General features: G+C 38.4%; 1 protein-coding gene across 6 annotated transcripts in view; it reads left to right on the plus strand.

Annotated features, from left to right (window-relative positions):
• The window catches only part of DTNA (dystrobrevin alpha), a 341,889-nt gene that overhangs the window by 154,273 nt on the left and 160,989 nt on the right, over nt 1–26,627 (plus strand). For all 6 annotated transcript variants that reach the window (XM_036753027.1, XM_036752990.1, XM_036752997.1 and 3 more), the window contains one exon: nt 24,377–24,444. In XM_036753027.1, coding sequence (XP_036608922.1) covers nt 24,377–24,444 — 68 coding nt within the window. The remainder of the gene's footprint in view (nt 1–24,376; nt 24,445–26,627) is intronic.

A 26,627-nucleotide genomic window follows, 5' to 3' on the forward strand; every position in this document is an offset into this window, starting at 1 on the left:
TGTGTTGTTTCTGGGTAAAAGTCCCATGAGAAGTTTATAGCCACATTGACAGTCATCATAATGTTGATAATATTGATAAATTACTTAAACCAGTAACTATAATTTTAGATATAATTACTTATATCTTTCAGATATAATTAGATATAATTTTGGAATTCCCTCTCCCCAAATATCTCCATCAGAGAGAAGGAGATCTCACTTTGCAAGTTTCCTGACAAATCAGAACTTTAAACACTATTGTAACAAATAACTGGGCTTTTCACTGAAGCTTGTGGCATTTTTGGTGCATGTGTAGGAAATATGTTCCGAAATGGTAAAAATCATGCAAGGTGATGCTTTATGCCTCTATAAAGTATGGAGTTGGTTCCAAACAATGTTTATGAGAAAAAGATGTACTTTGAAAGCTATAGACATACAGGGGAGGCCAGCTCCCCAGTATGTCACTGATTTCTAGCTTGTCTCCCTTGCTATTTAAGGGAGTTTGCCTTTGTGTAAGATCAGGCCTCTCCATTTGAGTTTTAATATCCAACTCCCCAGAGAGCTCATTCAGATTTGTGTAAATTTTTTAAATTATTATTTATTTATTGTTACATTCTTTTTTTCAATTTTGAGTTCTAAATTTTCTCTGCTTCCAGGCACTACCCCACCCATTGAGAAGGCAAGCAGTATAATATCAATTATACATGTGAAATCATGCCAAAAAATGACCCCAAATTAACCATTTTTTGAAAAAACATGAAAAATCAAGAAAGTGAAAAAAAGGTGCTTTAGTCTTCAGTCGGAGGTCATCAGTTCTCTCTCTCTCTGGACGTGGATAGCATGTTTTATCACTAGTCCTTTGGAACTATCTGAGAGCTCCTGAAACTGCTGCTGCCATTGTCACCAAGCACTGTTGGTGGTACTGCTTGTGCTCCCAGCTGCCCCACACCCTGGTGTCACAGACCTCTCCTGTTTACCTCCTGAGTTGACTTAGGCTGGGAAAATGGCTTACCCTGAACTTTTATTGGCTCTGCTGCTTCAAAATTCAGTTTGGGCTGTTACATTAAAGTTGTTTGGAAGGGAAAGTTCAGAGAGTTTGGCTGGGTTGCTGCCTCTAATCCTCCAGTTTTAATCTTGTTAAGAGGTGAGTCTCAGGAGACATCATGGGTTCATTTAGAACAGATCACAGTAAGAACAAAATGTCATTTTCTTTTTTTGAGATTACAATGTTAACAAAAAACAATTCTATAGATATAAATATTTGATTTTTAACAAGGCATTTGACAATGTCTCATGATGTAATTAATAAAGAAAAATAAGAGGATTAATTTGCACTTTTCCTACTCCAAGAAAGAGCTTTGACTTTGATACCCCAATAGTAGAATAATAACATCCCCCTTTGAAAACAAAAACACTGGTAGTTGAATTTTCACACTTCGGGGGCATACTTTTAAAAAGTAAAATAGCATTTTATTTTATTTTTAGCATAGAAAGTGATAGTTCCACTTCTCTGCCCATTAATTAACCATAATGGAAGTTGAAAGAATCTTCTACACCAAATATCAGCTTTTTAAACGTATATACACAATGTCAGCATAACCACAAACTTAAAAAGTCCACAAAGAAAATCAGCCTTTAAAGGATATGCCATTTAAAGGGCCTGTTAACTTGACTACTTCTCTTCCATAATACCACAGACTGTTAATGAGCTTGGAAGGGTAATAACTCAAGTTTAAAACCTTTATAGCTACAGTGATTCCAATGGGAATTAATTCTTGCTCTCAAGAAATTCCAGGCTGTGACCAGCATGACCAGTCCTGTTAGGTGTGATTTTCACCATATTCACTCTTCTCTCTGCAACATCCTTCTCTCTCCCTGAAAAAAGTCTCCCTTTAGGGTGAATAATAAATGTCTTCCCATTAGGAGGATAGATTTGCAGAAATAGAAATATTGCTGGCAAGAGTGGTGGGATCCCTGAATGTAAGGAGAAATTCAGAAGTTATTTGTGTTTCCATGGGCCAAACAAGAGAGTTTGCATGGGAGCATGCCTGAGAATTGGCAAAAGATACCGCCTGAAAAACAACTTAAAACTAGGCAGCAATTGTTGTAGGTTAGGATTGTTGAACATTTGGCATCTCACATAATGATGCCAGTTTTATAGTATTGCCCTGCACTGCATTTAAAATATCTTGGCTCACTTGAAACAGAGCTCTCACCCCATGAATTTTAATATATCTTACTTTGATGCTTTGAAATCCTACAATAATTTCATTACCGTAGTGTTTCCTCCACAAACACAGATGATAAACCCTCCACACAAGAAAGTCATCATCTGGTTCACCATGTCACGATGATGACCCTCTCTGAACTTACCTGGGCAGGTACTCAAGAGACCAGATACACAAGATAGTCTGTTGCTGGTCCCAAACTGGAAACCTTTCCAGGGCTAAGTATGAGACAGTGGTTCTTGTGCTTGCCTAGCATAGAGAGCCTTTGAACCGAGAGTCAGCTCCATGCCACAGCGAGGCATTGAATTAGAACTTTGCTAGAACTTGCATATTATTAACACAAAAACTGCTCCTCATCATATCTTCTAGAATCTGTATGCTCTTGTCCAGTGTTGTAGAACTGGTTTCTAATCTTTTTCTGTTTGGAACATAGCTATGAATTTGTGAGAACGTACTGTACTGGCATCTTCTACTCCCTCCAGTCATATGTTTATCCATACTGCTCACCTCTACCCTCAGCCATATCACATCAAACACACACACACACACACACACACACACACACACACACACCCTACCACCACCACCACCATCTTTTCTCTATCACAGTTATCACCACCTGCCACACACACACACACACACCTTGCCCAGCCAAAAATTGGCAAAGGGAAATTAAGAAACAAAGAACATTGTGACGCATAATTCGACATGCTAGTTCAAGGTATTGATGCAGATCAGGTAGGTAGAAAGATGAGACTAAGAAAATTGGGAGGATTTCTGGAATTTACAAAGTGTGATCTGTGATGCAATTTTTTAAAAAAAATCAGCACACTACGACTTCATTCACACTGAAAGAATGTAGTGTGAATTTATTCATTCATTGTACATTTATTGAACATCTATGGTATGTATGGCCTGTGATAGACATAGTTGGTGATGAAGGAAATTATACTCTAGGTGGGAAGATAAAACATATGTGAAATCAGAAAATATAAACAATTACACAATAATAAAATAGTACAGATTATTCATCATTAGTGAAGGACAGAAATGTGGGGGATAATTATTGTGAGGCTCGGATAGTCTAGGAACACTTGCTGAAGATTAGTGTAGAGTCAGTTCTTGAAGGAAATAAAAACGCAATGAAAAAGTGTTGAGGGCAAACAGCATAAAAGCAGATGAAATCTTCCCTGGTGTCTCATTTCCCCCTTACCAATTTTTGACTGGGTAAGGGTGGGGTGGGAGATGGGGCACAGGCAGTATGTGATGGAGAAAAGATGATGAGGATGGTGATAATGTTGTTGTTATTATTGCTGTTGAGAGAACCACCATCCCCCTAGTCATCCAGCCTCACAATCTCACTCTCATCCTTGACTCCTCTCTTGCACTGATTCCACATATCCAGTCTGTTGGCAACACTTGGCATTTCTACCCTCACTGCATTTCTCAAATACGTCCCTCACAGTGAAGTGTGAAGTACAGGCCCTCACCACCTTTTGCCTAAAGCATTAGAATAGCCTTGCAGTTGGTCTCCTGGCCTCAAGTCTCTCCTTATTCCAACCCATCTTCCATTCAGCTAATAAAGCGATTTTCCTAAAGTGCAGGTCTACTCACTGCACCTCTCTGCTCAAACAATTCCAGTGCCTCCCTATTATCTTCAAGATAAAATATAAAATGCCCCTAAGGGCATTCAGAGCTCCTCACAGCCCTTCCTATTTTTCCAGTCTACATTTTACCTTCTACCATGTACTACATGGTCCAGCCCCTTGGTTACCCTCAACCTTGTTCAGCCCATCTGCTGAAACGGTTTACTGGGGTGTGTCCATTGTGCATGCCACAGCTTCTTGGAGCCACAGGACAGAGTTGGGTGGAAAAGGTGAACACCAAAAGTGGAATGCAGCCCTGAAAAGGGCTTGGCAGCCATCACACCAGAGATACCAGTCCTCCCTGAACACACCCTAAACCCTTGGTAGTGTACTTTCCAGGAATGTACACACTGATAATGAGGTTGACACACACATCGCCAGAGTTAACTCAGTGTTTGGGAGGCTCTGAAGGCAAGTATGGGAGAGAAGAGGTATTAGACTGATTACTGAAGGTCTACAGAGCTATGGTGCTGACCTCATTATTATATGCCTATGAAACCTAGACAGTCTACCAGTGCCACATCAGAAAACTGAACCGCTTCCATGTGAATTGTCTTAGGGAGATTCTGAAGATCACCTGGCAGGATAAGGTACCAGACACTGAGGTGCTTACTTGGACTAAACTGCCAAGCATTCAAACTCTGTTTCAGAGAGTGCAACTCCGATGGACTGGCCATGTTTTTCAAATGCAAAATGTACGCTTGCCAAAAAAAACAACCTGTTTTATGGAGAACTCACACAGGGCAAGTGTTCACATGTTGGTCAGAAGAAGCGATACAAGGACACTCTTAAGGTCTCTCTCAAGAACTTTGGAATTGATTAGGTGGCATGGGAAACATTGGCACAGGACCGCTCAGCATGGCGTGCCCACATCAGAGAAGGTGCTGTGCTCTATGAGCAAAGCAGAATTAAAACAGCTCAAAGGAAACGCAGGATGAGCAAGTTTGAAGTATCCATCTCAAAAGTTCCCACCCACTATTTGTGCCCGACCTGTGGTAGAGCATTGTGAGCTCGCATTGGCCTGATCAGTCACAGTCGGACACATTGAATCTTGACTCAAGCATAGTGATGTCATTTTGGTCCTCTTCAAGAACAAAGGACAACAACCAACCAACCAACCAACCAACCAACATGGTCCAAAAATTCTGCCCCTCTTGCTATTCCCACATAACAACACTCCATCTCCCACTCCCTAACTTCCACTGGCTATTTCTTATTCCTGGAATGTTCTACCTCAATGAGGTCAAACTTAAATAGAAAAGGGGCCACTAAACCATACAAAGGATTCCAGTGATTCACATTTTGACTTAGAAAACCACACATTTGTATATTTCTTTTTTTATTAATGCATCAACACATTAAAATCAGATTGTAACTACATTTTCATCTGGCTCGGACTGCACTTAAGATGTTTGGCATCACTGCTCTTCCTCCCATCTCTGCCTACTCACTTCTCTGGCTTCTTCAAGACTCAGCTCAAATCCCACCTTCTGCAGGAGCCCTCTTCTCCTGCCCCAATGCTTTATCTCTGAGATTACCACTCATTTACATTTGTGCGTATCTTGTATGTACATAGCTGTCTCCATTAAAATGTGAGTTCCCTGAGTTCAGAGACCATGTTCTTACTTTTCTTTGTGTCCTTAGCACAGTACCTGGCATATAGTAGGCACTTTAATACTTGCTGAATGACTGGCGCCTAGTAGGCACTTAATAAATGTAAAGTGTGTGAAACAGACGATAAAGAATCTGGCGTGATTGGAAAAAGTGGAGAAATGAGGAAAAAAGAGATGGTTGAAAAAATTAGATATGATGAGTAAAGATTTTTCTAGGTTACTTATTAGGAAGGCATCATGATGAGTGATTTTTTTTTTAAAGAAAACTATCAGGCAGTGGTATATAGACTGGTTTGGAGAAACTACAGATAGAGGAGCCAACTAAGAGGATATTGAAGTGATTCAGGCATGAAGTGATGAAGAGCAGGACCAAAAAGAAGGCTGAGAAGAGATAAAGGGACTGATCTAACAGACAGTATAGAGGAAGAATCAACACAATTTGAGGGAATGGCTGTGTATGGGGTAGAAAGTAAAAAAAAGACAGACTGGGAGATTTGAGATAAAACTGACAGTCAGTGGGAAGTTGGGAAGGTTTGCAGATTTAAGGCAAAATGCAGTTTGACAGATGTATGTTTATTATGTATAGCACCATAAAAGTATTGCCAGAGTACCGTATCATGGCATGGAAGGGCTCCTGGGTTCTCAAAGGCTTTGCCAGTAAAGCATGAGCCATGGCAGATTCTACCATGCTATAAAAGATTTAAGTGTCATCCCACTTACACAGTCTCATATAATATTAGGAATGTTTTTTTCTTCAAGAAGAGTATTGTCAGTTTTTGACTGTGGCAAATACTAAACAATATCATTTTTGGATAACTCCACTTACAAGAAGGTTTTTCTTCCTTATATCAAGTCTAAATTTGCCTCTTGGCATTTTCAACATATTATCCCAGGTTCTGCCCTCTAAAGCCTTATAGAATAAATCTAATGTCATCTTCCACATGACAGACCTTCAGATAATTGAAGATAACTTTTGTATTCCTCCTTTATCCCCAGCCAGTCTCGTCATGCTGCAGGCTAATTATCCCCAAGCCCATCATCTGACACGCATATGAAATCATCTCAAGGCTCTCATCATCCTTATTAGACTTTTTCAGCCTCTCAACAACTCTTTGAGGTACATTGTCCAGGTACTATGGTTCCCCTTGTACAGATGGAGAAGCAGAGGTGGAGGAAAGTTAAGTGACTTGGTGAAAGTCACACAGTTGGCAAGTATGGGAAGTGGCTCTCTTTTTCAAGCTCTAATTTATATATGCCTTTGAAATGTTAAGCATTAGACGTGGTTTTATTTGGGGAGGGGGAAGAACAAATGCTAGATTAAATGGTCTCTGTTCCAGAAATATGATTGGGTCCCTTTTTATAGATTCAAAACTTGATAGCTAGTTGTCTGCCAGGACAGGTGTATCTATACCCTTGGTTTGCCATAGCATGAGTTCAGATGAAACTTTCAACTATATCTAGCCAAAGGCCTTTTACAGGAACCAAAGGCCTTTTATCAGCTATTTGGGGCTTTTAAAGAGCATTTCTCCCACAGTGCCTAATCACTTCCAGGTAGAAAGCATAGACTTTCTCATTAGTTCCTTGAAGCCACTAAAGTGATCAGGGGCTAAAGCAGAGCTGTATAAGTGAAGCAAAAGACAATGACTGAGTGAATTGTACCTGTCTTCCCCTGGCATATACCTAATTTACTCTGGGAGAGTGACTTATAGACATCCCCACCCCACCCCCTTAAATCTTGGGAAAAATAACTGGTACTTCCTGCATTTCACCATGTTTCTTCCACCTCCAAAATCTAGGACACTCATTTTAGTGGCTACAAATTTGTATAACATTAGACATATTTGTGTGAACTGAAATGTTTATGGACCACAAGAGAGAGTTTTATATTCTTAAAAGCTCACCCACAGAGTACTTAATGCTGCTTGGCTAAAAAATGTGTATACGGCTTTTTTTTCCAGAACAGTAGTTCTCAGAAACATAACACTATTAACAGGAATGTGGGTGTATATATGTGTATGTGTGCAAGGGGTATGGGAGTAATGAATAAGGGTAGGGCAGCGCCTTTTTCTTTATTCCAGTTATAAGCAATAACTTGGTTGTTATAATTCAGGAATTTTCTTTGTGTTCTGTCTCTCTGGCTTCATTTTCTAAAGAATTGTATTGTATAGCATGTTATCCTTTAATGTTATAGTAGATGCAATGTGACATAATAAAATGTCATACATTTTAATCAATAAGTATAATTCATTGTAATGCTTTCCTTTGGGAGGTTCATAAAGTACTAGAAAGAAGTGGCCATCTCATTTTCCGGACCTTCTGCTGTGATTTTCTTCAGTGTAGCAGTAGTTGCAAGCAGGTCATTCTTCCAACAGACTAATTTTTTATATTTATTTCGAGGGATGGTAGAATTGTGCTCCAATGATTCTGTCATGACAAAAGGCATGACATTTTAGTTACCTCTCTTTTTCATTCCTATTCTTCTATTAGAGTCTCATATTCATGAAACAGTAGAAATTAAACACAAGTAATTACATAGGACGACATGGACTGGCAGACTCAAATGTGGAAACTCCTAAGACTGAACAATTGTCTAAGAGACAGCTTCATATTAGAAGAACTTGCTATTAACACACAGGAGAGGATATACCCAGAACCCAGTGTAATATAGTGACTCCCACCTGGGTTGTCCCAGTAGACCTCAAGGAGGGTCACAGTTCCCAAGCTCTTGAATTTCAGAGCCCAGCTCCCTGAGCCACAAACCCTGTCCCTTTTCCACCATAGCTGTCGGTGCCTATGTCTCACTGTGGGATTCTGAGTCAGAATTTAAAAGGACTGTGCTCCCTTTCAACATGACAACTGGGAAGCAAGGGGTATCCCCTTTAAAAAAAAAACATTTGGCAGCCATTGATCTATTACCATGGCTTTGTCAGGAAACTGGGATTCCTTTTTACCAGTTCCGTATTTGAGAATAGATTTCCCTTCACTGAAGGCATCACACACAGAACTTGATGATTAGTAGGAAATCGACAGAGTTCCAAAGGCAGAGTATAAGAGGTGTCTCTGTTTCATCCTTCCTTTTTTCTGTCCTCTTGTTATAAAACTCCATTCACTGTCTGGAGAGAAGTCCATTGGTGCACAGAATTTCATTGTTTATTGCTAGAGATTGTGCAACCCAGAGCTATGGGATGCACACACACCCTGCCAATTCCTTTTCCATGTGGCCTATTTAATTTTGGCTGGTAGGTTGGTTAACCCCAGATTCTTGGCTGTGTTTTTATTGGATGGCATTCCTCGTGCTCCCTTTGATGTCATTCCTGCAAGTGTTTTAATTTCGTCTTTATTCCCCTGGTGAATCGCTGTTCTCTAGGTTGTCTTTTATTTCCCCACACTCATTATCTTCTTGATAGAAAGGCTTTGTGGAAGAAAAGGCAGAAATAGGAAGGGATTAATCCATTTTATGTTAAACTATACATCAGCTGCTCTGTTACATTTCCCTGACACATAAAAGTGAGGTGAAAAGTTGTTAAGACCTGGCTTCTCCTAATTCCACATGTTAAAATTAAAAACTTCATTGAGGAATAAATTGCTCCTTTTACAATTACTTGATCTCTTCTTTTTAAATGTTACTCTTGGCAAAAAAATAAATTTACAGAGACCTTCATTGATGCAGATTAGAACAAAAAAAAAATTTAGATTTTTTTTTTAGTATACTTTTTCCCCCTGACTTCTACCTCATACAGTAGCTGAGATTGTCTTCCTCTGGCTCTGGTTTCTTAGTTCTGAACCTATAAGCAATAGCTAACATTTATACAGGGTGTCCCAAAAATTGTAGTGCAGTCTTAAGACTTTGGGGACATCTTGTATAGAGATTTAAGGTTCGCGAAACTCTTTCACTAGGAGATAGGTGCTATTATTCTCCCCTTTTCACAGCTGAGGAAACTGACACTAAGAGTTCCTGTGACTTCCCCGGGGTTCCATAGCCAGTAAGTGTCTGAGGCAGAATTCTGACTTGGGTCTTCCTGACTCTGGGTCCGACACTACCTATTGTGCTGCCTAGCTGATGTTCAAGACCAGTTTTAGGTACAGTTGTGAGATAGATGAAGTTTATCTTCGCCTATTTCATAATGTCCTCACCTTCTCACCTCTCTGCCTTCACCCTCAGTCACCTCTTTGTAATCAGATTTTCCTCACCTAACAGGTATGTAACATTTTTATCCTACCTTTTGTCTACCCAGTGGTACTCTACCCTCATCTGTCCTTCATTAGCTCTCCTCTCTAATCTAAGCATCCTTTTTTCAAGTGCACTGATAATGGCTAGCAATCTGTAGGAAGTAATCTATACTTAATTCATGCTAAGTTGTGAATGACTAAAAGTCCTATTTAACATCTTTCAGGTGTGTTTTTAAAAAAAAAAGAGGGCATGGATAGCTAGTTTACACCAAAGAATGCTTCTCTCCTCTTTTGATTTCTGCGAATCTGGCAAGTTGGGGCAGAGCTGTTTTGTTTGGTTTGAGTGTTGGTCTTACTTTGGGAAGATTTTCTCACCCCCATGTCACCTATTCCACCTATTCCATCTGCTTTTATGTAAAATTGCCCATGCCATTACCACCAATAGACATTTATTTTCTCACATCATTCCTCCATTCTTTAAATTTCTAGCTGAATAACTAATTGGCTTGAGCCTTCTCGGCCTTCTAATCCAATTAGATTTGAGTAGAATTGGGAGTGCTTTTTAAAGGAGTTAGGGAAGAGCAGAAGAAATAAGAGAAGGGAAGAAAAGGGCAGAAGGAAGAAAGGAAGAGGAAAAGCTGGGAAGGAGACAGAAAATTCAAAAGGGAAGGAAGAAAAGCAGAAAACAAGAAGGAAAAAAAGGGCTAAAGATACCTATCCCTATCTATTAGCCTGCAACACCCCCACAAAAGGCAATGTCCCAGTCTCCTGACCCCACACACCAGCCTTACACACACACACACACACACACACACACACACACACGGGGATATTAATGGCTAGATTTGGTCCTCAGCCCTCTCACTGATTTACAACGCAGCACCAGCCCTGATCCCTATCCTCAAATAAAATGTACATCTCCTCAGTCTTCCCAGCAAATCGCTCCATTTTGCCCTTTTACGTGTAGAATTCACTTTCATGTGTTTCTACTGCTTCATTTTAGACATTTCCCTCTTTCCTCCTTTCTCTCTAAAAACATTTCTTCCCCCCGCCCAAATTATTCCTCACTAGAATTTACCTTAAATGTCTAATTGCCAGTATTATTTACATTCACTGCCCTATTTGAATTCTCCCCAGGATTGTCCCATTTCCACTTGTTTATTATTAGTACACAACAGGCTCCAAAGCCACCTTAATAGAAGCACCAAGTGTCTTCCAACCCGTAGAAAGGATTACGGCATAGTAGAGAATATAAGCATAGTTGTTACTGAAATACACTGCAAATGCCGTATCTCCTTTTTCTCTTGCTACACTTTCTGGATCCTATTGAAGGTACAAGTGGACCAAGCTTCTTCCTAGTCCTAATAATATCAGTAGACGTACCGAGAAGCAGACTTTGTTTTCACTGAATAAATGTTTCAATGAATGAAATCATTTATTCTGAGAAGAGGTCTGTAGTCTTTGCCAGAATAGCAGAAGAGTCCGTGACAAAAAAAAAAAAAAAAAGCTTGAGAACCTTTAGGCCAAATGTTAGTTATTTTCCTAACTGGGTGCTCAGAGCAATTGTGATTAATTTCATAACTTTTTGGTCTAAAATAAATGCCCTTAAAGCTGCAGAGAAGGAAACTATGTAGATTTAGAAGTCATCATATTGCCTCTAGGCTTAAAATGAGCTAATTGGTGTGTGTTAAAAAATTTTATAACAAGGTGTTACAATAATATGTAATTTCTATAGAGACACTAGCTCTAAATCAATCATTTACTAGATACAAAACATTGAATAGATCATTTAAACATACATTTATGAGTAAGAGGGGCTAATCAGAAAAGAAAGCACTAGAGAAGCTGCCAAGTTTTTGGTATCAAGAGGTATTAAATATAGTGAATAAAAGATTAGAAGATTGAAGAAACACTTTACTTGGGTTAATTTTTCCTACAGTTTGACAGATCCAGAAATGTAGTTTGATAGCCATCAAAATTCATAAACATTTTTCTAACATGATTCAGTTTATAGGGTACTTTCCTCACGGCAGTACTGTGAGCTAGTTAGTACAAGTGGTAGTAACTCTATCTTAGACTTCTGATGAGCCCTTCTCACTCATAAATATATACTGCCCTATATGAAACACCAACATTTCATATGCCTTAGAAAGACAGAATGGTTACCTGATAGTGTATTTTTTAAAATCATAGAATTTCAGAGTGACAATTGATCTTGGGGATTGTCTAGTCAGCCCCACCCACTTCCTATTTTAGAGAGAAGGAAACTAAGTCTTTAGAAGAGAAGGTAATTTAACCTAGAGTCTCAGAGGTGCTAATTCTAAATTGCTCTTGCTATTCTAAAAGAGTAGGAACTTGCAGAGTAAACAATATGAGATTTCTGAAGTCAGTATGTAAAATTTGGTCTTTTTTGTATAGAAATCACGTTAAGTATCCTAATCGATACCAAATACTTTCTACCTTGTTAAAAACCTAAGTCTATAGTTAATGCAAAGTTTAACCATTTATTCACAATTTTAGGTTTAATCTTTTCAGTAAGGATAGATAAACAGAGTCTAAAGGGTGGGGAACCTGTAACCTCAAGGACACATGTGGCCTTCTAGGTCCTCAAATGCGGGCCTTTGACTGAATCCAAACTTTACAGGACAAATCCCCTTAGTAAAAGGATTTGTTCTGTAAAACTTGGACTCAGTCAAAAGGCTGCACCCAAGGACCTAGAAGGCCAAATGTGGCCTCAAGGCCCCAGTTTCCCTACCCCTGGAATATTTCCAAAACTATTGGGAGTAGGGGAAGGGAAAATGGAAGTTTGTGTAAAGAAATTAAACCAGTCCAGTTAGGGGATTAGTGAACAAAAATAGGCAAGCAGTAATGTGTGCTTGGATGTGGGGGTGGGAGAGAAATACAGACCTACTGTTATTGGGAAGCCTCTAGTAGAATAGAATGCAGGTGCAAGAATTATGAGCCAGTAGAAAATAAGCAACTATCTGTTGACCCTACAATTACCCCAGGGGCTTATTACCAAATGTGTATGTGTTTCGACCTCATTAGAAGCACACTGATGCTGGTCATTATCTGGACACTGATCCATTGTTCTAGAAGAGCAGAACAGAATTGATTATTGACAGTATTGTCACTATGGACAGTATTGTTGTCCTTTTTTTTTAAATCACAAAATGCAGTAGAGCCAAAGGGATACACGGGTATTGAATGAAATTATGTTGTTTGATGTGGTTCTCTGTATTTCCTTCTATGGAAATTAATATCAGGGAGTTCTTTGGATTTGTTTCCCAAGAGAATGAGGAGATTAAGGGAACATGTATTTGCCTGATTATTAGTAATAATCTATATGTTAGTTAAAGCATGTTGCATAGTTTCTCTCTCTTTTTTTGGAGGCAAATAGGATTAGGTGACTTGCCCAGGGTCACACAGCTAGTAAGTGTCTGAAGTCAAATTTGAACTCAGATCCTCCTTGACTCCAGGGTCGGTGCTGTATCCACCGTGCCACCTAGCTGCCCCTGTATATTTTCTGTGATTAAATTTAAATCAGCCGTAAGATTTGGTCCTTTTGATGACCCCCTTTTAGATGCTTTCTTCTCCTTTAGTACTATGGAGGTGGAGACTTTGCTATGGTCTCCTCTATGACACCGCATTATCTTCTTGTAGGTCTGACCCCTTATTAGTATTACTGACTGCAGTAGTCTCCAACACAGCTAAGGTGCTGTCCTAGTCTCTCTGTACTCTCTTCCTTGATGATCTCATCAGCTACAATGGATTAAATTGTCACCCCTGTGCAGATGAATTTGGTATATACGTGTGCATACACACACAAATACATGTCCGGCTCTGATCTTTTTCCTAAATTCTAGGGCAGAGAGCTGGAAGATACCTTTTCAGCAACTATTATAAGAGTTTCCTCTTTAGTCTTCCTGTATGAAGCAATCCCTTTCAAATCCATCTATTTTGCAGTTGGCCTAAATGTGCCAATCTCCTGCTTGAGATTTTTCAATGGCTTTCTGCTGCTTCCAGGATAAAATCTGAAATCCTCAGTTAGGCATTAAGAACCCTCCAGTTGGGTTTCACCCGTGTTTCCAAACTTTATTCATATTATTTCTCTTCCCACACTCCATTCCATCCAAATTGTTCTTCTGGTGATTGCTGAGTTCAGCATCATATCTTCTTTCTCTGTGCCCAATCACTTTCCCCATGGATATTCAACTCACCTCTGCCTCTTATAATCTTTCTTTTTTAAAAAAATTTTTTTTATTAATTTATTTTTAGTTTTCAACATTTACTTCCACAAGGTTTTGAGTTCCAAATTTTCACCCCATCTCTCCCCTCCTCTCACCTCAAGACAGTGTGCATTCCGATTACCCCTTTCCCCAATCTGCTCTCCCTTCTATCACCCCTCCCCACCATTTCTCTTATCTCCTTTCCTTCTATTTTCCTGTAGGGCAAGATAGATCTCTATAACTCATTGCCTGTATGTCTTATTTCCCAGTTGCATATAAAACAATTTTTAGCATAGAATCTTACTTTCAAAAACCTTGCTTAGAAAACTGTTGTTTATGGCTCAGCTCATGTGCTGCCACCTCCATGAAGCCTCTCCTGGTCCCCCAACTATTAATGTTCTTTGCATTCTAAAGCAGTTTTTATGATCTCTCCTTCACGCATCCTTTCTTATAGCCTACCTTGTATTTTGCTACCTGTAGGGATTGTTTCATTCTTTGTATTTTTATACTCGGCAGCTAACACTATACCTGGCATACAACAGTTGCTTAATAAATACGCATTGAATGATGGATTTTCCAGTACTAGGTAAGATCCATAAGAGTAGGAACTGTTTGCATTTTAGTCTTTGCATTTTGGACACCAGTAACATCTCTGGTTTGCGCCCTCACCTCACCTAATTTAAAAAAAAAATCTTCAGCACCAACCATAGGACCTTACACATAACCAGTACTTAATAAATGTCCACTGACCTAAATTTAATCAAACTCTAACCCAAATATTGCCAGTTGTCAGAAATGCCTGGTAATTTCTCTGCATTTTCCTAGAATGTCTCTATTTATGGAAAGAGAGGCTCTGTGTTTATGACAATAACATAACCTCGTATTCTCAGATGTTAGTAGAGGTGAAAACCTTTTATAAGAAATATATTTAGCCTAATGTGCATTGTGAGGTTATTTTGATCTGGGAAATGAGACTTCCGACCCTAGAGGTCCCTTGCTTTTTGCCTCAAATCAAGCAGACAGGCTCTTTAAAGTCATCAAACTTGATGGAACTTCTTTGAAGCATGTCTGTGTATGTTGGGAGGGGGTCGTGATATACAAATTATGGTAAAACAGTATGTTTTCCTAAGACCAGTAGAAATAGGTGGGTGAGTTGTTTTTTTTAACAGCAGAGTCGAAGAAGAAAAATCACAGCTTAATGCTGTCACTTTACTTAAGAAACAACATTTTCCTACCTTGTCAGTGGTTCATCTAGATGAAGTGAAAACAAGGAAGAGCAAAGCAGTTATCTCTAGCCCCAGGAAAGAGTGCTGAACACATTGTTATATATTGCCAAAGATTAGGGCTGGGATGTCAATCTGGGAAAGTCACATTAGAGGCCTGCCTCATTAACATAAATGGAAGCAGGCCTTCATAGGCCACTAATAAATCAATTAAAAGAGAAAAGAGATTTGAAATGGCCTTTGCTTTAGTTATTCAATATAGGGATTGCCAGAGTTGGTGATTCTGCAAGTGGAGGCTTCACCTAGCATCTCATGACTTCTACAGCCTTCTTCTAATCTACCTAGAGCAAAATGAGGAAAGAAAAATCCAAACATGGAAAGAGAACCTGTCTCTTAAAGCACATTGTCTGCTTTTGAACTTAAGTAACCAAGTGCTTCTTATAATATTAAAAAGTTTTTATGGATTTAAACAATCTGGGAGGTTATACAAATCTGGAAGATGGAAATTATTTTCATTATTATTTCCAGTATACTCCTGAAAGAAAATGGAAAATTCCCATAAAGAACTAAGCATAACAGTGTGACTTAGTTAAATACACTTTCAACTGACCTTTGCCAGCATATTGTAGATGGATTTGTACTGGCAAATGATAGCCAGGTTAACAAAATATACTGAAAACAGGATTCATTAGTCTAACTTTAAAATTTTTTGGAAATGTATATATTTATTATTAGCAATTTATTAAAAGCGTGTGTGAAGGATATAACTCAAAAGGTTATTATTTAAATATGAAACCATTCTATTTAGGCCAAATCCAAAATTGATAATGTGTTGTGAAGAACTTGAGGACATAGACTGTCATAAGATCAGAGGATTTAAAGCTTGCAGGGACTCCTAGAGACCATCTTAGTAATTATAATAATAGTTAACATTTATATAGTGCTTACTATGTTCCAGGAACTGTGCTAAGTACTTTACAATTATTATCTCATTTGTTCTTTTCAAAAAATTTGTTTATGTTTTGTTACATTTTAAGTTCCAAACTGTCTCCTTCCCTCCTTCCCCACACTACACTAGAGGACACCGTTTGACACAGATTTTACATATATGTGTGTATACATACAGTATATATACAGCCATACTACGCATACTTCTGATTATCAGTTCTCTCTCTGGAAGTGGTTAGCATCTTTCTTCATAGGTCCTTTGTAGTTGATTTGAGTATCTGCAATACTCAAAATAACTTAAGTCGTTCACAGTTATTCTTCAAACAATATTGCTGTTACTGTATACAACGTTCTCTTGGTTCTGCTTATTTCACTCTTCCTTATTTCATGGCAAGCACTTCTGGGGAATTCATTATTCATGCTGAGTGGGACCTAGGTGTACTTGCTTTTCTCCAAACTCAACAATTTAGGCACTTAATCCGTGCCTTGCACTGGCTGCCCTCTATGCTTCTAATGCACTTCCTTTCCACCTATGTTTTGTCTGAACCTTTGTCTTCCATGAAGTTCAGCTCAGAGGTCATGTTCTCCATGAAACTTTTCCTGTCCCCTTAGATGTTAGTGCCAACTACCTTTCTAGCAAAGCACATGTTATTACCTAGGGGTATAAATTGCTTGAGGATTATCTTTTTGTCTTTGCATGACCAGTTCCTAGCACAGTGCCTTACACACATCTGTTGAATTCAGTTGGACCTAAGTTGCATCATCAGTGGAATAGGGATAATAATTTCTGCCTTGTCTCCCTTCCTAGGCAGGGGAGGAAGATGCATTTCAAAGGTAGGAGACCTCTACTGTGGCCTAGTACCCAATAAAGTGATTTAGGGGAGAACCTAAGCACACAAAGTCTTCTTCCCTCCCCCAAAGGACTTCCTTGACTTCTACCTTCAGGAGACAAGGCCTATACTAAGGGGAGGAAGAAACTATCTTCTTGCAGGGTTTTGTTGGTGTTATATAGAAATGCTGATAACAGAAAGGTAGATGGCACTAATTTCTAAGCGAATAGAAAAGGTTTCATGGAGAAAATGACCTCTGAGCTGAACTTCATGGAAGACAAATGTTCAGACAAAACAGAGATAGGAAGGAAGTCCATAGAGTACAGCCAGTGCAAGGCACAGATCAAGTGCCTAAAATGTCAAGTTTGGAGAAAAGCAAGTACATCTAGGTCCCAATCAGTATGGATAATGAATTCCCCAAAAGTGTTTGCCATAGACCATTCTGTCTGGAACGTAAGAGTGTGTTAACTGAGTAATGTCAGATAAATCTGGAAAGGTAGACCATACTGTGGAGGGCTTTAAATGTGAAACAGGAATTCGCACTTTATTCCAGAGGCAATAGAGGGTCATTAAAGTGTCAGTTTCTCTGTTTGTTTTTAGCAAATCTTGACATGACCAAACCTATGCTTTAGGAATATTAATTTAATAGTTCTGTGAAGGATGAACTATAGAAAAGAAAGACGGAAAAAAGGGATACTAGTTTGGAGGTTGTCACAATTGTCCATATAAGAAGGGATGAGGGTATGAACCAGGGGAGGGGCCAGGTGAGTGAGGAGAGATGATAGATAGGAGAGATGTTGTAGAAGTTATATTGATAAGACTTGGCAATGGATTGGACAGAGACAGCAAGGTAGAAGGAAGAGTGGCAAAGGGTGAGGATCACTTGAGAATATGAACCTGGGTGACTTGCTAACCACAAGATTGCATGTCCTGGATAATTGCGTGTGATGATATTTGGGAAGGATACACTGTGAGACCATAGAAAGGGTGCTGACTTTGAAGTTTGGGGATATAGATTTGAATTCTGGTTCTGCCTCCTATTACCTGTGTGACCTTGGACAAATCAATTAATCTCTCCAGGCTTCAGTTTCCACATCTATGAAAAATGGGCAGTTTTTGATCTAGATTGCCTCAGAGGCCCCAGCTCCAAATCTATGGTCCTGTGTGTTTCTATCAAATGTATTAATTACTGGTTTATTCATTACAGAGACAAGTGGTATTAATTCTTTTTGCTCTCTTGTATTTTTTTTAATGTCACAGTAGGATTACAGATGGCAGGGGACTTACATTTCTATAGGATCTGTAGTAACTGACCAGATTAGGCCCTGTGGTAAGCAACCTGCTTTATGACATGCACTGGCATCATGACAGATGGGTTATTTTCTACTTCATCTCCTCCATATGACTTTGGACAGCTCTTGTCATAAGCATAGCTTCTTGACAATCCTAGTTATTTCAGCAGGAAAATTTCTCTCTGTACATGGGCTCCTCCTTCCTGTGGGTTTCTCATTTGTGTCTTTTTTTTAAGGCAAAAGGAATGTGACCAAGCATCCTGCTCTTCAGGTGCCACTGATCAGAAATAAATTGGAAATTAAGGGTGCTGGCAGTTATGCTTGCTAGTTATTTGATTTATAGCGTCACCTGTTTCAAAAAAAAATCTCTACATTTAAAACCTCATACCTTAGCATGCTGTTTCTTCCATTGTATTCTTAATAAATATGATAGATGGAAAATATAGGAATATCCGAATTTAATTATAAGAATGATTCTTCTTGGAAAACATGGGAAGAGGTGAAATGAAAATTGCGTTCTTTGATTTTTTTATAACACTTAATTTTTTCACTTTCCATGATTTCACTCTGCTGAGTTTTTCCTTCTTTTTCTCAGAAGGTACCCATTTTTCTAAGATGGGAGGACCAACATTTATTGTTGTAGCTAAAGATAGTTTCTTCCTTGAGTTAACTAGTAAAGAGAGATGATGAGTTTGCAGAAAGGTTGAATTCATTGTAGTTCCTGTGTTGGACAACTTCTGTTACTTGGTATTGTGTCTTTTAGAAAAAATTCTCTCTTATTCAAATTATGGCCTATTTGACTGGGCTCTCATTTCAAACAAATGATCACTGAGACTAGTGAAATATGGATTTTAATATACATCTTTTTTTTGAAAGCCCATTTCCTCACAGGGCTCTTAACCTAAGTTAAGAAGCATGAACTTGATTTCAAAAAAATTTGATAATTGCATTGAAATAAAATTGGTTTCCTTTACTATCCTGTGTATATTATACATTTAAAAACATTTTTCAGAGAAGGGTTCCATCAGCTTCCCCAGACTGACAGACACACACACACACACACACACACACACACACACACACACACACACAAACTTAAGAACTCCTGTTATTAAAGAAAATTGTTCCTAATTTTATGTTTCCATCCCTTCCTTTTTCTTGTTCCTGCTATTCACTAAAAAAGTTGACCAAAAGCTACTTAGCCTCTCAACCAGGGTCTTTCCAGGGCTTTTTCTAGACACATGGACTCCTAACTTTGAGTCTACGAAATTTTAAAATATATATTTTTGATAACTGTTTTGCAATCTAATTAGTTTCCTTTCTAATTATAATTTTGTACATTTAAAAACATTATTCTAAGAAAGGATCCACTGTCTTCATCAGAATGCCTAAAGATGTCTGTAGTACAGAAAAAGTTAAGAACTTCTGTAATTGAATACAGAGACTGAGAAGGCAAATAGTACTGCTGGTCCAAGTTCTCTTTTAAACCAGTCTACTATATGTTAATTGGGGGCTGAGTTCAAATTCAGCCTCAGACACCCCACTAGCTGTGTGACCCTGGACAATTCAATTAATCTTTGTTTGCTCCAATTTCCTCATCTGTAAAACAGAGATGATAATTGCACCTACCTCACAAGGTTGAGAGAATATTTGTAAAACACTTTGCAAACCTTAAAGCACCATGTAAATGCTATTATTGTATTATTATTAGGCTGGTATCATAGACTGTCTCAAACATGCATATCTCCCTAAAAAACAAAGGACATAATTAACAGACATTCAAGAGTAAAATTAAGATGAGTACTCTAAGAAAATGTTGATGAAATGAGTATATGCAAATTTACCCAAATTACTTTTCTGGACAAGGAATAAATTTTCTAGTGTAAAATCCTAAAAATTAACACATTCATATAAAGAAAATGGGGATGGATATATAAATATGCATATACATATTTCCTACATCTAGTTAGTTTACACTAAAGCTAGGCCCCAATGGCCAAACAATGGGGAGAATGTTATCCTTCTGACTGAAGCCTGCAGACCCCCAGCTGGCATGCATGGATTGCCACACTATGCCGTGGAAGAGAAGAGAAAAAATTTCTTCCTCCAATTTCCATGGATTGTACTAAGTGTATTTAGCCTTGGTGCCTTTGCATAGATCAAGGCTATATTCTAAAGGTCACCATCTACAGATTCATTTTCCTGCTTTTCCCTTCCCCATTAAATGCCATCACTAATTTACAGCTGAGCTCTTCCCATGGGAAAGCTTATTTGCTCTGGCTTTCTGTGAAGATCGTCTACTCTTTAGCCCAATGACCTTAAGCTCCTTCTAGACACAGGGACTCCGAGTCTTGAGTTTATATAATTTTTCTTTTTTCTTTTAAAATATATTTTGACAAATATATTGCAAGACAATTAATTTCTTTTGTAATTGCAATTTATGTCTGTGAACTTGAGATTCTTCTTTTTGAAAAACTGTATTTTGTTAACTATTACAATATGAATTTCTTTTGTAATTGTAATTTCATGTATTTAAAAACTTCTCTTGTAACAAAGATGTAAAATTTGGAAGAAAAAAACAGTTAAACATTAAGAACCAAATTTTCAAAACATATGCGACATTCCATTCTCATAATACCCCGCCTAACCAACAAAAGGTGATAAATTTTCTTATCTCTCAGGACTAAGTTTGGTCACCGTAATCATACAGTGCTCTGATTTGTTTTATTGTTCTTTCCTAGAGTGTTATATGAGAGAGAGAGAGAGAGAGAGAGAGAGAGAGAGAGAGAGAGAGAGAGAGGTTTCCCTTGTGGAAGCAGTCTGTTAAGGGCCTTACAAAAAAACTGGGAAACCACAAGATGTCATTTGTTCTATTGTTTCCACATTAGCTGTCTTGCAAGGCCAAGTATCTTTCTTGCCTGCTTAACCACTTTGGACACTTATTCATTTAGCAAATATTCATTAAGCATATATGATTTGAAAAGCATTGTCTTCTTTACTAGTTTCTTATCTCCTTCCCATCCCTAACATGTGCACTCAAATATCTTCAATTAGATTATTCTAAATGTATGTGTATATATACATATATGCATACATATTCATAGAGTTTTACAATTAAAAGTGACTGTAGTTATCTTAGTTATCCTCATTTGCTAATGAGGAAATTGAGGGCTTAAGAAGTAACTCTCTCAATGCCACATGGAAAATAAAAAGGAAGATGAGATTTGAACCCATCTTCTAGATCAGTGGTCACCAAAGTGGAAGCTGTCACAGCCTGACCTGTGGGAGAATGTAATAAACCACTGGGAAGAAGGGTCACATCTTGCCCTCTTCACAATACCCAGACACAGGGGATTATCTTTTTTTGTGATGACTATTCTTCCAAAACAATCCCACTATACCCCTCTCAGATTTTGATCCAGATCCTCATGGAAGTTATAACTTTACTCTGTGCAGGTAATATTGGGGAAAGTCTTGGCCTACCTCTCCAGCATCCTTACCCCTGCCCTCCAGGACAAGTTACCAGTGAGTAAGAGCTCTTCCTTCCCCCTCCTTACTTTGGATAGGATAGAAGGAGTTTCACAGGATGAGAAAATATTGATGAATTGAAAGATTACATTGCATTATCTTTTTCCCCCAAACCTACCCGAATTCCAAATGTCCCTATTACTCTTGAGGGTACCATCATCCTTCCAGACCCCAAGGATCATAACCTCAGTAACATCTTCAACTCTTCACTCTCCTTTATTACAAATATCCAATTAACTGCTAAATCTTATCATTTTTGCCTCCCTGTCTGCCAAACATACACCTTCTCTCTACTGCCAGGGCTGCCACTCTAGTTCAGGAACCCCTCACTTCTCCTAGTACTATTTCAATAGGCTCCTAAGTGGTCTCTCTGCCTTAAGTCTCTCTATTCCAGTCCATCATCCATACAGCTGTCAAAGTGATTTTCCTAAATGAAAATCTGCCCGTGTCACTCCCTCATTCCACAAATTCTAGTGACTCCCTATTGATTATGGAGTCAAATAATATTTTGTCTTTACCATTTAATTTTTTTTTAAATTTTGGTATATATTTTGTCATGTAAATAATTATTAGCACAGTAGTACATTAGAATATTTATAAATAAGGAAATATACACAATTAGGAGTGAGAGCTCAAAAATATTTTTAGTGATGGGGTGTACAAACAAAAATATTTAGAGACTACTTATCTACACTATTTGTGAACATTAGAGGAGAAATCTCAGTAACTATACCAGTCTTTGTATATTTACTGGAAAGAGGAGTTTTGGTTAATTTAGCCAGAAAGAAGATTCATTTCAAGATTATCAACATCATAGCTGATATTTATTTTGTAGAAATGTGTTAAGTTTTGCAAAATGCTTCATGTACAGTACTTCAAGTGAAATATACCAGTACTTTCTTAAGTCTTCTCCTAGAAGAGTAATTTTGGTTCTGGATTGTGGCACTATGCAACCTGTCAAATATAAGTTCCATTAGAGGCCCCATTCCTTTTCTAATGCTGTATCAGGACTCCCTATGTTATAGACATGAACGGCTCGTTTCTCCTCTCACTATCCTCCTCCAGACCTCTTTATAACTTCTCTCACTTCCAGGCCCCATCAGTCAGTCAGTAAACAAGCATTTATTAAATGGGTATGCCCCAAAATGGGACCATGAAGAGTTGGGCATGACTTAAATGACTCAACAACAACAACAACAGTGTATCAGGCACTGTGCTAGGCACAGGAGAAAGATGAAAATACATTCCCTTCCTTCAAGGAGCTAGTGGATGAGACAGCAGGCAAACAACCATGTACAAAAAAAGATATATATGGGGCACAAGGCCAGTGGAGAGGTACTATGATTGAGGAAGGCTGGGAAAGGCTTCTTGCAAAGGTGAGACTTTGGCTGAGACTGGAAGGAAGCCAGGAGGTAGAGATGAGCTCCAGACAGCAACCTCAGCCCTAGTGAATAGTGAAGGGAAGTACTTAACCCAATATTTCTTTTCTCCTTTTTTAAGGGAAATGCATATACCACAAGGTAATCTAACTGCCCCTTTCCTCCATGTTTGACTGCTGTTGGGTATGGCTAATATTTTACTACTCATCATTTAACTTTATGTAGTGAAACACAGGAATGTCCGATCATAGATTCATAATTTGGAAGGACCTTAGAGTTCATATAGTCCAATCCCATTATTTTGCAGATGAAGAAAATGAGGCCCAGAAAAGTAAAGTGACTTTTCCATAAATATAGCATACTCCATTGTGTTATATTTGGAGACTCCTACAAGGAGCCTTTTTCTGATCTCCTTTAATGTTGCTAGCTTCCCTCTGTTGATTATCTCTGATATATCCTGTATAGATCTTGTTTGTATGTAATTATCTATAGCTTGTCCCTCCCCCTACCCCCAGTGAGACTGTGAGCTCCTTAAGAGTGGGGACTGGAGAGGGTTTTTCTTTATTTCTTTATTTCTTCCTTTCTTCCTTGTTTCCTTCCTTCCTTGTTTCCTTCTTTCCTTGTTTCCTTCCTTCCTTTGTTCCTTCCTTCCTTCCTTCCTTCCTTCCTTCCTTCCTTCCTTTCTTTCTTTCTTTCTTTCTTTCTTCCTTTCTTCCTTTCTTCCTTTCTTTCTTTCTTTCTTTCTTTCTTTCACTTCTTTGCATCCCCATCATTTAGCACCGTCGTTGTTGTTCAGTCCTTTCAATCATGTCCAACTCTTCATCACCCCATGTCGGATTTTCTTGGCAAAGATACTGGAGGGGTTTGCCATTTCCTTCTCCAGCTCACTTTACAGACGAGGAGCTGAGGCAAATAGAGTCGCTTGCCCAGGATCACACAGCTAATAAGTGTCTGAGGCCAGATTTGAACTCAGAAGATGAGTCTTGCTGACTTCAGGCCTGGCACTCTATCCACACCACCAAGCTACCCACTTAACATTATACCTAGCATATAATAAGTGCTTAATAAATGCTTATTGATTTGACTCCAAACGTCATAACAATCATATATGGAAAATATGTAGGTAGTGGCTTACATCAGGAGTTTCTCCAGTTAATGAAAAGTAGGGGCTATACCATTTTAATGTAGTTTGATTTAAAAATGCCTTTTCTGTGTTTATTAGTAAATACAGCTTATGAATTTATTTCCAAATAAAATGAATTCCTCAGTAGCTTGAGGATAATAATACCTTGTAATCATTTTGTTCCATAGAATGATTGAAGATAGTGGGAAAAGAGGAAATAACATGGCAGAAAGAAGACAGCTATTTGCAGAAATGAGTAAGTATGGAGCTTCTAAGAAATGTACTCTGAATTTCTCATTTCTCTGAATTTCTCATGAGTAAGTATGGGGTGTTTTAGAAACATACTCCAAATTTTATTATCGCTGCCTTTGGCGGTAGTGTAGTGGTTTAGAGCTGGCCTCAGAGACAAAAGGGCTGGGTTCAAGTCTCACTTGGGACATCGGTTGGCTACATGACCCTGGGCAAGTGTTTAATCCTTGTCACTGCAGGCTAGAAGTCCGCAATGTTCCCAGGTGGTGTAGAGCTAGATAAAAACGCAATTCAGAATATTTTACAAAATAAAAATACAGTAGATCATAGGTAATATTAATATATTGTTTTCTATGTCAATATACCACCTACAGGGATCTTTATGTAGCAGGTTAGTGGCCACCATCTCTATTTCAATTTGATACCATTCCTCTAGGCAACTCTCTGAAACTGTAATTGAGAGAGAAAACATTAACCTGAATTGATTGAGAGAGCCTCATTATCAGTGGCTTCCGTATGACAGTGTCATCACACACCTAGTTCTTACCTTAATCTGCATTTCTCATTGCCAAACAGGAAAAGGGTACGTACAAACTTTGTAGCATTATATTTTCTCTACCTGCAAAAGTCTTTTCTATGTCCAGTCTTTTACTGGACATATTAATACAATTGCCTGACATTATATAGTATTTTGCAGGAATTAAAATAGAAATTAGTCTTAAGTTGCAAAGTCTAACAATGTATGTTATGGAGAGGCCATTTCCCAGAGCACAGATCTTACAGTCAGGAAGCCCTGGGTTCAGATCCTCCCTCTGACACATATGAGTTGTGTGAGCTCAATGAGTAATTCACTGAATCTCTCAAAGCCCTAGGCAACTCTCTAAAACTATGGGTTGGTTGCAGATAGGCATTGGTGGAAGGAGTTTTCATGTAGGGAGGGAGTTTTCATGTAGGTGAAATAATAATTTTAGACTTACACATCTATAGATGTAGACATAGTTCTTTGAACTAAAGATTTTATATAGTAAATACTATTTGATGCCAAGACTTTCTTCTTTAGTGTGTAGACTACAAAGAGACAGAAATCCCAGGTTCATATAAGGAAGAGAAATCAGACACAGTTACTATGCCAGACTATCTTGCCAAATTGTCATCTGTTATTCCCATCTCATGCAGAGAGGGAGAATCTGTCCTACTAACCAGTACCTGCGAAGCACAAAGGAAAATAAAAGGTAAAAATAGCTCTGAGGCAGGTTACTACATAAATAGAGGCAGAGAGCCAAGACTTGTACTTAGTGACTACAAGAGAGAAGAACCTAGAGAAAGGTGAATGCATTGGTCACTGATTGGCATCAGTGCCTGTGTTTTTGCAAGGAGGGAAGAAAATGGGGGGGCTGATTTTTGTTTATAAAATTAAATTGGCTGTCTCCCTTAAGTTCTAAGGCTCATTTCCATATTCATAAGGGAAGAGGTATTTGACATTGAAGAAAAATACTTAAAGAAAAAAAAACTACAGCAATAAAGAAAAAGCTGTTCTCATGTTGGCTCTCTATCTCATCTTTCATGCATAAGAAGTCACAATAAAAAGCAAACTTAATTTTTTTTCATTTGTTTTAAGGGGGATGGGAGGTTAGGCAATGCCAATATTGCTGTACTTTGTCACTGTTAGCTCTAGTAGTCTCATCTGTTTGATGTTTAAGAAGTCTTGGGTGATGAGATTCAGACTTTTCTTTATCATCCTTCAGAACTCTAGAAGTACCAGGGCAGTGTTAAGCCCTAACAAAAGGAAAGGAGATTAAAGTTAGGAACACAAGTGACAGGCACAATTGAGCTTACCTTTTTTTCCTGAGATATTTCTTTTTAAGAGACATTTCCATGTTTTTATACAACTCCCCTCTTCCTCTTACCACCCATCATCTATGGGTTTCTGGACCTGTTCTAGCACTGAAATTCTCTTCTGACATGACTCGATCACCAAATCAATTGCATGTTTCACCTTGACAAATAAAAGAGTAAAGAATCTAATGCCTATCTGACCATCTCTAGTGTTTAAAAAAACACAGTGTGGGTCTTTCCCATATTATAGTCCATAAGTGAGGAACCTTTTCATTTTCAAAAGCCAAAACCGTTCTAAGGAATCACCATCAGACTTCAGGCTGTTATGGATAGTGAACATTACATTCTTTTTCT

The sequence above is a fragment of the Trichosurus vulpecula genome, chromosome 1 (genome assembly GCF_011100635.1).
Source record: "Trichosurus vulpecula isolate mTriVul1 chromosome 1, mTriVul1.pri, whole genome shotgun sequence".
Taxonomy (NCBI): Eukaryota; Metazoa; Chordata; class Mammalia; order Diprotodontia; family Phalangeridae; genus Trichosurus; species Trichosurus vulpecula.